Source organism: Trichomonas vaginalis, chromosome III (assembly GCF_026262505.1).
Source record: "Trichomonas vaginalis G3 chromosome III, whole genome shotgun sequence".
Lineage (NCBI taxonomy): Eukaryota > Parabasalia > Trichomonadida > Trichomonadidae > Trichomonas > Trichomonas vaginalis.
The window spans coordinates 18856161-18871281 of NC_067205.1; the positions used below are offsets into that span (position 1 = coordinate 18856161).

Here is a 15121-nt window from a genome sequence, read left to right on the forward strand (position 1 = left end):
TTTTGATTTAATTCTGTTTAGTTTCTTTTTATATTCATTGTCTGGACTCTTGACTGCTTCGTTGTCACTCATTTCTTACGAAATAAAAAAAATTAAATATTATTTAAATATAATGGAGTAATAAAATAAATCGGAATTTCTATTAATTTATTGTCAACTTCAACTAATGCATTGCCGTTAATTATCTAACAAATTCAGCTATTGTGTCAAATCTTCGTCTTCTTTTTGTCATTGATTTATCAGTTTTTCCATAATCGAGATGAATTAAAACTTTATTTCCTTGTTTAAAATTCATGAGCCCCGAATTAATTTGTTCACGTTTAAACATCATTTAACCTTTCATTTGCTTTCTAATATATTCCCATTCTTTTGAAATATCATTTTTCATTTCCACCGGTTTCATGTTTATAGTTCTATGCCATGTATTATTGTAATAATATACTAACTGTTGTATGATGGAGTCATGATTTCCATCCCAGTATATCTGACCGTTAACCCCTAACGCATCTCTAAGAGTTCTCATTACCGCATCAACTATTTTATTATGAAACGTATATGGAGAGGATGAAAAGTAAAATTAATTTGTGGGAAATAATGAGCCATAGCTGCCTGAAATCCTTTATCACCATCACCCCTGATATTATCTACTCTTTCATGATCTAGTAAGTATTGTATAGCTCTTCTTGTTTCCTGTTCTGTTTTCCTTTCACCGGAATGCAATATAAATATCTAGTGTTAATGTTAATGGCAAATAAATAAGTAACGTTTCCTTTTGAATATTCCAGATGATCGATTTCGTATGAATATGGATATAGTGCAAATGAAGGGCGACTAAATTTTTCCTTTAACGGTTGAATTTTTGGGTCAATTGGTTTATTTAATATCTTGAAATCCTTTTTAAAATCTTTTTGCTTCTTTAATGTTTGAAATGGATATAATAAAGTGAATGATGAAGGATTAACTGAAGGAGGAGGTACTACTGTCGTTGGAGGTTTTGGTGTTGCAAGTGGTTTAATTTTATCTGCTTTGATTTTGGATTTCATTCCTTCCTTCATTAATTCTGGATGTATTCTATTCATTTGTTTTAAATATGCTGTATATAAAGGTTTGATATACTTTCCCGCTTCGAGTTTATGTTGAAGGATGAATTCCAAAAGTTGATCTTCATTTAAAAGTCGGGCTGAATATGGTTTAACTAATGAATCATAAATTAAAGCTTGTGCATCATTTATGGTCTGAAGGACCTGGGCGTTTTGTACCATTTGTTTTTGTTCCTTTGGCTTTTGCGGCTCGGGATTATATAATTTATATAATTCATCAATATCTTCTTCTGTTAATACTTTATTTTTGAAATCTTTCAACTGTTTAAGCTGTGATTTAGTTTTTCCCTTTGTATATTCATTATTTTTAATTTTGTCTTTAATTTTAGAAATTATTTTATCATGATATTTCAAAATTTCATTTTTATAATATGGATAATAATAATAATCCATATCATCACCCGTTATATTTTTATTATATTTTTGGAGATATGCTTTTAAATCATAATAATCAAGAAAATTTTGATAAAATACTAAATCATCAATTAAAATTTTTAAATCTGTGTTATCCATTTATATAAAAATAAAATAAATGTTTTAAGGGTGCCCACCTCTTTGAATCATAGTATCAAAACCATTATTAACGGTTCCTTTTGTCTCTTCTGTGGCATTTCATTAAATAAATGGCATACAACATCCATTTTCACAACATACAGCCTTAGTGTGTGCTCCTGTTAATGCAGTCTTACCAATTGTTAAGCGAGTCATTGACCCGTTTTTAAGTTGTAAATTAATATTCTGACCATCGAAAATAACTTTATCATTTATTATATCCAAATATTTTTTAGGTGTTAATTGTTTATTTTGTCGTAAACTAACACCTTTCATTTTTTGTGCAATCTTTTTAAAATCACCTCCATCAATTGAACCGTTGAATGAAGTATAACACTTAGGGCATAAAGCAACCATGTTATCACCTTGTTTCTCAATTGCTAAACCCAATAATTTTTTCTCATGTGCTTTTTCTTCAGCTTTATTCTTTAATTTAGGTTTAAATTTCTCATCAAAACAGAAGAAATCAAAAGGTGCGAATTTGAAAATGTTTTTATCATAAAATTGTTTATCGGTTACAATCGCCTGAAATGCTTGAGTGTTAGGAAGACTTGGATCGCCAGCAATAGCCCAATAAGATGAATCAGTATCACCTTCAATGAAATGAAAACGATTAACATCATGCATTTATACATAAAATCATAAATGAAAACCAAATACCAGTATTTGCGTTATCTAAAGTGAAGAATGCCTCTTGTAAACATGTATCACATCTATAAAATCTATCTTTAAGCATCACTTGATATGTATCTTCACCTATTTCTCTTATGTTTTTAAACTTATTTGACATACATGCAACGCGTGCCTTCTGTGCATTCATTATTTTAGTCTTTGCGTAATTTTGTGTATTCATTGCATCGTAACCATATGATCCATTAAGTGAAATCTTGCAAAATAAACTTTTTCCTTTATTTCCTTCTAATTCAGCCTTTTGTCTTTCGTTCATAAATTCGTTCGCAAATTCATTAAAACAAGTATTTTTCGTAAATGTTAAAAATTGATTGAATGTCATCAATGATAAAATGAAATCTGTCTATTAGATACCAAAGATAATAAGAAGAAAATGGTTGATATTGGTTGTGTGTTGATGCTAACTGAGTTAATTTCCTCTGTTTCTGGTCAACTGGTAGATTGTTTGATTTCATGTAATTATACATAAAACTGCCAATTGTTTTTTCATCTGTGATAATATCTAAGTTTCTTATTATCGGTAAAAAGTTTATGTAATCATTAATGTATTTTTCATCAATGTGACCCTTTACTTCAGCCACGAATAAAGTTTTTTCTTCTTAATTATTCCCAGTGCTTTTGCTTTCTTTGTTGCTGTATCACAAATGATAACACCATTCAATCTTCCCGGCAATATACATTTTATGGTCAGTATATTGAATGAAATCATGAGGATTAGATGAAAATGATGAAGGATATAATGAATTAAAATCAACACCAACGAAATGAGTCATAATGTTGGTGTGTCCTCATTTGATACAGTTTTAGTTTCTGGACTATATGAAAGTTTATTAATGTGCGTGATTCCTTTAAGATTTACTCTATGTTGAACATTTGATAGACCACCAGTAATTCCATTACGGAGAATGTGATAAGCTTCAACTGAATCTAAAGTCATTGGTAAATTATTTTTTAATGCATAATTTCTTAAATTGATTCTTAAACGTTGAACATCTTCATCTTTATTTGATTTTACGACATTGCAATAACAACACATTAACTGACAATTTTCTTTGGTATGTGGTTTTTCATTATCGATTCTATCCAATGTTGGTTTATTTGCATATGTAAACGCTTTACCACACATTTTGCATTTAGATGAAAGGATTAAATCGTGATAGTATTGAAAATCATCCATTGAAACATTATTTTTAGTATCCCTTTCTGCTTTTTCATCTTGTTTCTTATATGATTCAATTTTATATTTCCAATACTTTTTCGTTAATTCAAAACTTGATTCCACATTTTCTTCTTCTGGATATGTTTCGTTAGGATTAAAGTCTTTATATGCTAAAGCGTAACGAATCATTGATGCATTCGATGATAAAGAAAGATTATGAAGCATGTCAATTTTATAAACAAATGTTTCTTCAATAATTTTATCAATTGGGTCAATCATAATTTCAACATCTTTATTGCAATAATGAATAAAATATTCTAATCTATTCTTAAAATTTTTAGCATCATTGAGATATATTTGATAATCACTATCTGATATAGTTTCTTGAGTTAATGCTGAATAAAATGAATCTTCGTGAATGGTTCCTCTTTATATAATTCTTCTTCGTAATTTTCCCATGTGATGAATTGATAAGGGAAAAAGGATTTAACACGTGATTTATTGTTTCCGAAATCTTGAGTGAATTGGTCTAATGTCCCACCCGCTATATAATTTCTGATGTCAATAAATCTCAATTCATATGGAACGTTTGTTTTCTTTACAATGATTTGCTTAAATTGAGAAGATGAACCCAGCATTGATTTTATTTTCCATTTTGCAGTGTTTAAATCACGAAGAATTAAATTTAAATCAAACTTTCCCGAATTAAAACCTATGATATTCACTTTATTAAATTCTTCATCTAAAAGCTCTTTCATTGCTTCCTTTTGTTTCTCATTTAATGTTTGCGACTTCATTAATTCTTCATATTGTTCAATATTTGATTTAGCAACTAATGAACAGGTTGAAAATAAAAATTCAATCCAATCAGAGATGAACGAATCACTTGATGTTAAGCAAAAATTCCTCGTAAATGTTTTATCACGGTCTACGACCTCGCCGCTTTGCGGCTTTATTTTGACAGTTGATGATACCATAAATGGTTTTAAGTAAGCGTTTAAAGTTGCACATTCAGAAAGTTGAAGTTCTTCTTTAGTCTCTAATGTTTCGAAGTCAAAAGTAATATAATATCTTGTTGGTTTATAATATTTCTGCAAATTATGTGCTAATAGCCATTGATATATCTTCTGTTTCGTGATATGTGGTGCATATGGTTGTTGTGTGTTTTGCAATTGAACGTCTTGAATTAATCTTCCATTATTTTCTTTACATTTCTCACAATGTTTTAAAAATCTTCTTTGGTTTTTCCTTTCTGGATCATCACGGATAGAATATACTTCTTCTTTGCAAAAGGGGCAAACTTTATATCCTGTGAGTGCTTCAACGTCTGTTATTCTATCAGCGTGAAGTTTTCCACATGGACTCTGTGTTAATAAAATATTTACTGTTTCAAATTCTGGATCTATCATTATTGATTCCACTAATGGAAAGTCTACCTTGTTAATGTCTACGTCTTCTGGTTGAGGGTCACAATAATAAAAATCAATATTAACGTTTAACATTCTTGCTAACCTCTCACTTTCTGATGAAATGTCAAACCCTTCATATGCATCTATTGCTTCATTTAAATAGCTTCTACGAGTTTTAGGATTAACACCATCAGGAATGTTATAGAAGCGTTTAAATAACCTTCTACCTTCTGCTCTTATTTGATTATCATTCATTTTAGCTGTTCCATTTTTTTCATTTATGTAAGAATAAAAATTAAAAAATAAATAAAAATAAAGTTTATTTTTTTAAAGTCCGAGACTCAGAGAGTCCAGGGCTAAAGTCCATAAAATGAATTAAGAACACATAAATTTTTATCATCTGCGACGTGACGAATACATTTTAATTTACTCAAGAATGCGTACCCTGATACATTAAATCTAATTCCTGTCTTATTTAATTTCACAACTTTGAAAAGGAATGTATGAATAGCTATAAAATGATGAGATGATGTTTTATGGGTTGCTTCCATTTTTTCTGAAATAAATGAATAAATATAATGTTTATAAGTTTTCATATCTTTTATGTTCTTAATAACGAATGGTATAGACCTTTCCACTTCGTCTTCCTTCGGTGCTGTTCTTTCATATGAAACATTATTGGTATCTTCAATAATGAAACCACAATCGCATAAAATTTTATAGGTTCCAATGGTTTCTTTTGATATTTTATCTAATAAATCAAAAACTTTATCAACACCTGTACATTTATTTAAATAATAATTTGTGTAAATATCATGGTCTTCTTTCTTAATCGTATTTGTTGCATATGTTACATTTTTCAATGCTTTTTTGAATTTTTCAGAATCAAGAGGAGGTGAAAGTAATATACATGGATAATCTCCATCGTCAATAAACTGAAGCTTATGTTTATGAATAAATTTTGTGCCTTCTTCTGAAAGTGTTTCGTCAATATCACCATCTAATAAATTTTTAGTAGATTCCAAAAAGTAATTTTTATATCTTTCCTCATGTGATTTTTGAACTTCTGATTCTGAAGCTGGGATATTCATTAAACCCTCTACTTCATTCTCATTATATTTTTCAACTTCTCTTAATTCCTTAATTTTTTCATCTATTTCATCTCTTATTTTTTCCAGTCTTTCAATTTCATCATATTCATCATCTTTAATCCGTTCTTCATAATATTCAGGGAAAACATCAGGTTCTTTAGGTTTTTCTTCTTTAGATGTGGGATATAAGAAATTTATAACATCATTTTTATTCATTTTTCCATCATAATCAAACTCATTTAAAAACTCCGCGAATTTTTTACAATTTCTTAAATAATATTTATCAACTTCATAACCCGCCTCCTCTAATATATCCTTTATTTCCTCATTTGTGAATCCCATTTTTTTAACGTTGTTAGTTTTGACGCTCATTTCATACGAATTAAAAAATAAATTATTCAAAAATGTAAGACATGAATTTTCAATTTTGATTTAGCATTTTCATATTCATTAACGTTTAATAATTCACAGTCTTCCTTTTTAAATAAATGTTTTATGTATTCAGGATTTAATACTCTACGTTTATATGCTCCTAACTTAGTTCTAAAGGTTTTTCTACAAAATTTAGGAATTCCATCCTCTTTAATGTCATCAATGATTTCCATTTCATTATTTTCAATTTCTTCTTCTCGTTTATGAGGTCTTTGATTATGACTCCATTGATTCCATGAAATTAAATATTCTTTATCATTATATTTATACCTCATTAGCTTATTTTGGCTTTCATATTCATTTAATAATTCACAATCTTCATTTTTAAATTGAAGTTTAACCCATTCAGGATTTAAACAATGTTTAATTAATCGCGGAATATCTGACATCATCTATATATAGCTTCTTTTATAAAATAAAAAAATAAATTATTTTAAAATTAATGTTAATTTTTTAATAATTTATTTTTTTAAAAAAATTATTTTTTATTTCATTATGGTAGTGAATCTTTTATTCATGAAAATAATTATTTCTAATTTCTTTTACTCTCTCGTATATACTAGATTTAAAGAATTCAGAACATTTCCCATAATCTCCTAAATGTTTCTTATCTTATTGGTTTTCCATTCATTATATGAAACTGAATAAACTTTATCTTTATCTTTACACCTTTCATCACTTCCAATATATTTATATTTCAATTTTGATTTATTGGTTTCATATTCATTAGCGTTTAATAATTCACAGTCTTCCTTTTTAAATAAATGTTTTATGTATTCAGGATTAACAATTCTATAATATTGCTTCCCTTTAAATCTTTGAATATAAACAGGAACACCATCCTCTAAAATTCGATAATCTATTTTATCTGGTTTTACTTGTTGGGTCATTTATGTCAGAATAAAAAAATAAATTATTTTAAAATAACTTTAATTTTTTAATGATTTATAAATATATTTTTAATGCATCGTCTATATATAGATGTAACAAAAAAAGTCACAAAACCCATCCTATCCTACTACTGACGATATCGTAAATTCCTTTAAAATCTGAATCTGAATCTGAAAAATATTTATAAAAGCATTCTTCATTATGATTTCATTAATTTATAGATTGTAGTTTTCAATTATAACGGCGCCTTCAGAATTTTGATATAATCACGTATTTTAAAATTTTTGATGCTTCACCTACTATTTCATCATTCGTCATCGATCGAAGAAAATTATACACGGATACTGCATTCAATAAATCCGTCTCGGGGTATGCATAAACAAAAAATTAAATCAACAAATAAAATGAATGAAGCAAGAGATATCAGACAAATTGATGCTGTATTGCCTCCATATGTATCTGATGATGAATTAACTCTTCAATTTACAAACGATGAAGTAAAAACAATTCAAATTAGGGCTTGGTCTTCATATATAACAATTGCTGTATTCAGAAATGCAAATATGTTTATGCTCGAAAATGGAGAACCTTTGAAGCCTGTTTATTCATTAATAAATGAAAATGAACATGAATATGAAAAATCAATTTTACTTAGAATAAAAGGTCGCCAGCCAAATTTAGTTCTTCAATATAATGGAATTTCAGAACGTTATTCATCTGATATGCATGTAAGTGTAGTTATCAATGTTAAAGATTTTACTTATGAATTGCCACAATTAACAAACTCACATTTAATAATTGCTTATGCAAATAAACCAACACATTATGTAAAAGAATTAGTCAATCAAGTTATGGTTACTATCAAGGAAATCTATATTTTACTGATATCCATGAAAATTATGGGACTTGTGTTCATATTGATATGGAAAAAAGTGTTGAATATGAAATATCAGGAATATTTGATGTTGATGGTTGTCTTCCTGCATTTAAAGATGCTAAAAAAGTTGAAGTCATTTTTTCAGATGAACTAAAAACACTTAAAATTGATTCAACACCGATAAAAGTCATTTGTATGACAAAATGCGAACAGATTGTTGTTATGTCAAATGTTGCAGGAATCAAACGCGAAGATAATTACACAGATGATTCATCGATTCTTTCATCAACAAATGGACCACAAAATATATTAGTTTTCTTCATAAAGAAATCATTTTGGTCTTCCAAATATAATTATTCAGTTAACACAATTTCCGAAATGCAATCAGCATATTATTTTGAGTCTTCTAATACAAATCAATATATCTACTCTTATTCACCGTTTTCAGTGAAAGTAAGATATTATATAGGACCACAAAGTAAGTCTAGGAGTCATATTTATTGTAAAAATAATAACAATGAATTATTACTATCAGAAGATTTAAAGGAATCAGAGATTTATTCATGTAGTCATACAAACTATATTAACATTTTATTAATTGACGGAAGGATCGAACTTTCTGATTTTAAATTTGATGATCCAAAGATATCAAATGAAGGCTATCCTCAGTATGATAATGGAAATTTGAAGCCATTATGGTTACCAAAAACACAAACATCGAATGAAACTTCAGGTACTGATAATCAGAAGAATAGTTCTAGTAATAAAGCTCCAGCTGGTGCAATTTCTGGAATCGTCATTGGTATTATTATTGAAATTGCAATATTTATTATTGCATTTATTGTTATCCGAAAATACAAATCATCAACAACAAATACTGATGTAGGTGAAGAAGTTTAAATTTTCTTATTGAATAAAAATTTACATTTGATTTTTCTATATGAACTTCTATAAAAAATATATTGTCTTACAGAAATCTCCAAATTTAAACCATTTCATATAGTTTGATTGTGCAAAACCTATATTCTTAATATAAATTCACTCCCATTTCACTTTATCAAGAATATTCTATTCAAAAGTTATTGCCCATATTGTAATTCAACTCCGCTGTTTTGCTGATAATATAGAATGATTCAAACATTCAAAATTAGTACTTGAAATTAATTTTAATTTTGAATTATAGGAAGGAAGTTCAATATGGTGTCACCCCCTTTCATTTTTAAAATTTAATTCGGGAGTCTTTTTGGCTCTAAACCAAGTTCAAATTAATTGCTTTTAGAAAACATGTTCATTGTGAAGAAGTTACAAATAGTATTTGGCGTCTTTATTATGAAGGAATTGATCCTCCTTCTTCAGTCATTACAGGTGAAGTTCAACAAGTTCCTACAACATCGAGCAAATGCTTTGCATACATCTGTAAATTTATCAACTTACAAGATAGAGCAGTTAAATTCAAAAATACAAATGATTACTCGATTTTACTTTGCGAAAACGTTTTTTCAAAAGGTCCAGGTACAGTATATATTAAAAATTCTAATAATACTGCCATTATTATTGATAAATTCTGTTCATCTGAAAGTAAATCTACTGTATTTGGCCAATTTCTTCATTTCGACGGCAAAATCAACAGTACAATCCTCCAAGGATCAATTTGTAATGGAGGAAATAGTTCAGTATATTGTATGATTTACCAGCAATATGGTTTTGGATCACTTTCAAAAACAAACATTTCTAACTGTATTTCATATCGATATCCAGGTTTTGCTTATGGTTATGTTAAATCAACAGTAAATGTTTCATTTTGTAATTTTGAGAATTTAAAAGCAACTGACGGATTGATTACTTATTTTTATTGTCCAGGAAGAATTGACCGATGTAATTATATAAATAATTCTCAAAATAATAAAAATTATGGAATTGTTTATGTTTCATCTTATAGACTTGATATTTTCGATTCATCTTTCCAAAACAATCCTCAAATTAACAAAGGAAAATTATTTAAAGCAAGTGGTGGGCAGATTTATATCCATCGATGTAGTATTGATTCTTATTCATCTATTGGATATGTTGATACATCAGAAAAAGGAGAAGTTTCATTTAAGAATATATTAAAATTCATTGATTTAAGTCCATGTGAAGGAAATCTTGAAATAATATTATTTGTACAAAGAAAGAAAATAAAATTTGTTCATTTTTTCATAATTTTCTTTTTGGTAAATATCATATTTCTATTTTGTTATTACTAAACGATAAAAATTAATAATTTTTCATATCTTCTGCATTTTTTAAACAAATAACGAGAAAAATATAGAAATAATAATGATATCAATTCGATCATAGTCAATGGTAACTTCATGTATAATGTTGTAAACCAAATAGAAATATTGTAAAAATTATTAAATTCTGTTTATAGTAGTCTTGGGAATTAATTCTAAATTAAAGGGATGATTTTGAAAGTCTGGCGTAGTTTGTATTTTAGAGATAAATCCAAAAATATCAATTCTTTCATAGGAGAAAAATATCTTCGGGTGTTAAGTTGTAAACTAAGGCAGTGATCTTTTAACACATTATAATAAACTTTAAAATATTAAAAAAAATATTATGTTTTTAATCATACTCATTTTCATATGCACAAAATGATGACATTGGATCAACAATACCTTCATAAACTGTTTGATCGTCAATCATATCAACTTCGAAGTCTTTGCAGAACTTGTTGATCATTTCTGTGCAATCATCCAGATCGGATTTGATTTTATCGATTTCGTCACCGGATTCAAATTCAATCAAAAGTTCGTTCACTGCTCTTCGATGTTGTTTAAGTGCTTTAACAAGACATTCTGAGAACTTAGAAACGTTTTCTTCAAGAAGTTCTGGATACTTTTGTTTGATAAAACTCAAACAGTCACGTGCACAGTTAGGATGTTGCAATGTTGTATAAAGCATTTCTTTGTATCGACAAAGATCTTTTCCGAAAATAACCATTGGTGAATCCTTGAATGCACCAATGGGCATAGAAAGATATGGATCGAAGTCTTTGACAAGTTGATCAAGAGATGTGAATGCTCGGTTCAATGTATTAACACATAATTCTTTAACACGAACTTCCTGGATCTCGATCTTCTTGATAGAAACACCTTGATGATAAAATGGTAATTTTTCTGATGTTTCGATGTAAAGAGTTTTAATAGGATTCTTCAGTTCTTCAGATGATTTCTGTGATTGTTTATTGATAGAAACAACTGATCGGAACTTATCCCATGAATGAGGAGCTTCATCACCTTCGATTTTATCATCCGATGGCTCTAATTGGATCAAACAAATACCATCACCTTTGCATTCCTCATGATGATCGCAATAATCTGTTGGACAAACAATTCCTTCGCGATTCTTCAGTTGTTGAACAAAATGGATTGTTTCCGTCTTCTTGCAGCAGTATATTCGTTGATCTTTCTTGCCGCCTTGTCTTCTTCACCATGAAGAATGACAATGGAACACTGACACCAACTGTGTTTCCTGTAGAAATACTAGACAAATAATTGGACAATTTAGAACAGATTTCTTTAGACCGGCCGTAATCGCGGTTCTGATAAAGAACACGTAATGCCATTGATGACAAACCGCGCAATGTATAATATAACTGTGCTTCTTCGCATAACCAAACAGATGAATTCAAATATTCAATCAAAAGATTTTCATTAAAATCAGACAACAAAATTTCGGCATCGGCATTCCTGCATCAACTTTAACTTTAGTTTCGACTTGAACTGAAGGAATGAAGAAGAATTCTTGATATGTTCTAGATCGGCCGTAATCATAGACATTGTTTGCCGTTCTGATTGGTTGTGTCGTTGATAAATGGAAACCGGGTGGTTTAGGCAATCGTTCGTTCTTCTTTTTATTTTCGAGTTTTTCATGTTTAGAACGATGTTCAACAACCGTAGCAATTAAACATGTACAATGTAATTGTGAAACAAACGCTGAGATATAATCACCGGATTCGATATTGATACGAACTAATTCACTCAACCACTTTAAGCGCATGTTTGGAAAGTCCATGTTTTCATCAGCCAATGACATTAATTGTTGACAACGAATGGACAATGCTTGTTTTGATGATTTCTGTTTTTCAACAATATCTGCAATGGATAAAGCAGAATCCATTCGATCACTAACTTTCTTTTTAAGTGATTTATTGTCTGGTGTAAGTTCTTTAATTATCAAAATATATTCTTTAAACATAGGAATCATTGAAACTTTGTTTTCTAAAAGAATTGTTGCGTATTCATCAATGAATGAAAGTGTGGAAACATTAACTTGTTCATATCGATTGTAATCTTGTTTGAAACTGTTAATAATCAATGCGGTACTCAATGCACGTGATTTTGCTTGTTTGTACATAATTAATTTAGTAGACATGATGATGAAATTACGTTCTAATGGATATGATTCGAATAATGAATCACAAAGTAAATACAAATACTTGTAGTTATCTGTTGGTTGGTATCGACACAACAAAACTTCAATTAACTGGATGACTTCGTTCATGCAAACACCTAATTCGGATTTGACGTCAAACAAAAATTTGATGTAAATATGTGTCAGCAAATCAAGAAGATTCAAGTTAATTTGTGGACATTCATATGTTGGTTTGATGACATCCAATGTGTCAGTGATGATTTTTCCGGTCAATTTAAGGAATGAAATGAAATGACACTTGAATGAGATAGATAATGAATGGAAGAATGATAATAACTGCTTCTGTTCACTGTTCTTGATTAAGAATAAAACAAATGGAATCAATGCAATTTGCATTCGTTTGTTAGACATAAATAATGGGGATTCAAAATGATTAGAACATAAATCAATAAGAGGGAATAAAGCAAATGCGATTCGTTGTCGAATACTATAACAAATCTCATCTAAGTTAGATAACAATCGAGCTAAAAAGCCTGCACAAAGTGCAAATGTGTCGGGATCACGACCGCCAAAACATTGTTGTGTCGACAACAAAAATTGTGATGTAAGTTTCGAATAAGGAGAATACATAGCGTTTGTTGATAATGGTTTCATGTTGTTAGTCATGTTGATCAAGAAGTGCTTAGAAAGAGATAATGGAGATAAGAAAATCCATTGAACTCGTGTAGCAGACATTGGATGTGCAATTATGGGTCTGACCTTAGATATAGTTCGAAGGAATGTGTAAACGAATCGTACGATTTCTTCATTTCCAAGATCTGAAAGATTATGGAAGAAGAAGAGTCCCAATGACTCTGTAATGGAATTGCAATCAATATCCTTAGTCAATAAGAAGCAAATCAAGTCAAGAAGTGAGTTGTTAATTGTAATTAAGTCTTGAGCTGTTGATTGAAGTTTGCCATCGGAGAAAACAATCTGCATAATGTCAAGAATAAGTGGTAAAGATGTTGAAAAGTCTGGAATGATTGTTGTTTCGATCTTTCCTTCAATGATTTCATGACAAAATGCTTTAATCGCTTCCGGATAGAATGTTGGGAAGTCATCACCAATTGTTTGTGGATCGAAATGATTGAACAACCACTTTCGAAGTGATGTTCTACCGCCATCGCCAAATGTGATCAATAATTGAACCAATGTTGGGAGAACTTTAGAATCGCGCTTCTTAATAAGTCGGCAGAAAAGAGGGATGATGTAAAGATCAGCATATGACTCGTCAATTCCAGACAAACTTGGAATATCGAAATTATCAGTCAATGCCGTAGCCATGTTTTGAGGAGGGAAGTAGAATGGAGGGATAGTGATCTGTAATGACAAACCTTCTGATTTCTTTGGTGTTTGCAGAGTTACTTGGCATCTTTAGAAACTTTGCCTGCTTCTGAGAAAAGCTCGACTTCTACAGATGTATTGTTATTACCTGAGATGCAACTTAATGGAATAACTGCTGTATCGATCGCTTTCTCTTTGATCTTAGAATTTTCTTCAACATGATAAAATTGAATCAGGAAATGACACTTTAAGATGTTTCTGTAGGGACGATCGGTATGAAATCAGGGAATGCGTGTTTTGGATTGCCATTGAACATCGGAGAAACATAAAAATCTGTAAGACCTGTGCAATTCTTGTTTATGATTATTTTGAGAGTCTATAATTTTTTGTAGTTTGGTTTCTCACATACGCAAGCTTTGAAGTAAACTTTTCCTGATTTAAGATTCAACGTAGTCCAAATATCGCGAATTGTGATGATTGGATAAAACATTTTGATACATACTTATAAGATTGACCTAGCTGATTTGATTTCATCTCCTATTAAATGTAAGCTCAATTTGATTCGTAAAGATTCACGCCTTATGAACATAAGTATCTTAACATTCTCTCTTTGCTTCGTTAATATAGAATATTTTCATCATCTGAATAATAAAATTATTCCTTATGATCTAAGATAAACTCAATTGTTTTTTTTCTTTGATCCGAATTCCACTTTTACGAGACGATATCGTAAATTCCTTTAAAATCTGAATCTGAATCTGAAAAATATTTATAAAAGCATTCTTCATTATGATTTCATTAATTTATAGATTGTAGTTTTCAATTATAACGGCGCCTTCAGAATTTTGATATAATCACGTATTTTAAAATTTTTGATGCTTCACCTACTATTTCATCATTCGTCATCGATCGAAGAAAATTATACACGGATACTGCATTCAATAAATCCGTCTCGGGGTATGCATAAACAAAAAATTAAATCAACAAATAAAATGAATGAAGCAAGAGATATCAGACAAATTGATGCTGTATTGCCTCCATATGTATCTGATGATGAATTAACTCTTCAATTTACAAACGATGAAGTAAAAACAATTCAAATTAGGGCTTGGTCTTCATATATAACAATTGCTGTATTCAGAAATGCAAATATGTTTATGCTGATGATGCTCGAA

General features: G+C 29.4%; 3 protein-coding genes and 1 pseudogene across 4 annotated transcripts, besides 1 other annotated feature; 1 reads left to right on the plus strand and 3 right to left on the minus strand.

Annotated features, from left to right (window-relative positions):
- Positions 1 to 6410: part of a mobile genetic element that runs on past the window's edge.
- On the minus strand, positions 660 to 1262 carry TVAGG3_0727560 (uncharacterized protein; the record flags this gene model as incomplete). Its single annotated transcript, XM_051244368.1, has 1 exon — positions 660 to 1262. One exon carries the CDS (start codon positions 1260 to 1262, stop codon positions 660 to 662), a length of 603 nt encoding a protein of 200 aa, XP_051090955.1.
- TVAGG3_0727570 lies at positions 1716 to 2287 on the minus strand (annotated as a pseudogene). Its single transcript has one exon. A coding segment is annotated over exon 1 (572 nt).
- Positions 6411 to 8396: 1986 nt separating the features above from the next.
- TVAGG3_0727590 (synaptogyrin family) lies at positions 8397 to 9101 on the plus strand (the record flags this gene model as incomplete). The annotated part of the gene is made up of 1 exon (XM_001280048.2): positions 8397 to 9101. One exon carries the CDS (start codon positions 8397 to 8399, stop codon positions 9099 to 9101), a length of 705 nt encoding a protein of 234 aa, XP_001280049.2.
- Positions 9102 to 10491: 1390 nt separating this feature from the next.
- TVAGG3_0727600 (dedicator of cytokinesis DOCK family) lies at positions 10492 to 14639 on the minus strand (the record flags this gene model as incomplete). The annotated part of the gene is made up of 1 exon (XM_051244369.1): positions 12490 to 13946. A coding segment is annotated over one exon (1457 nt), but the record flags the coding sequence as incomplete, so codon positions are not given.
- Positions 14640 to 15121: the final 482 nt, after the last annotated feature.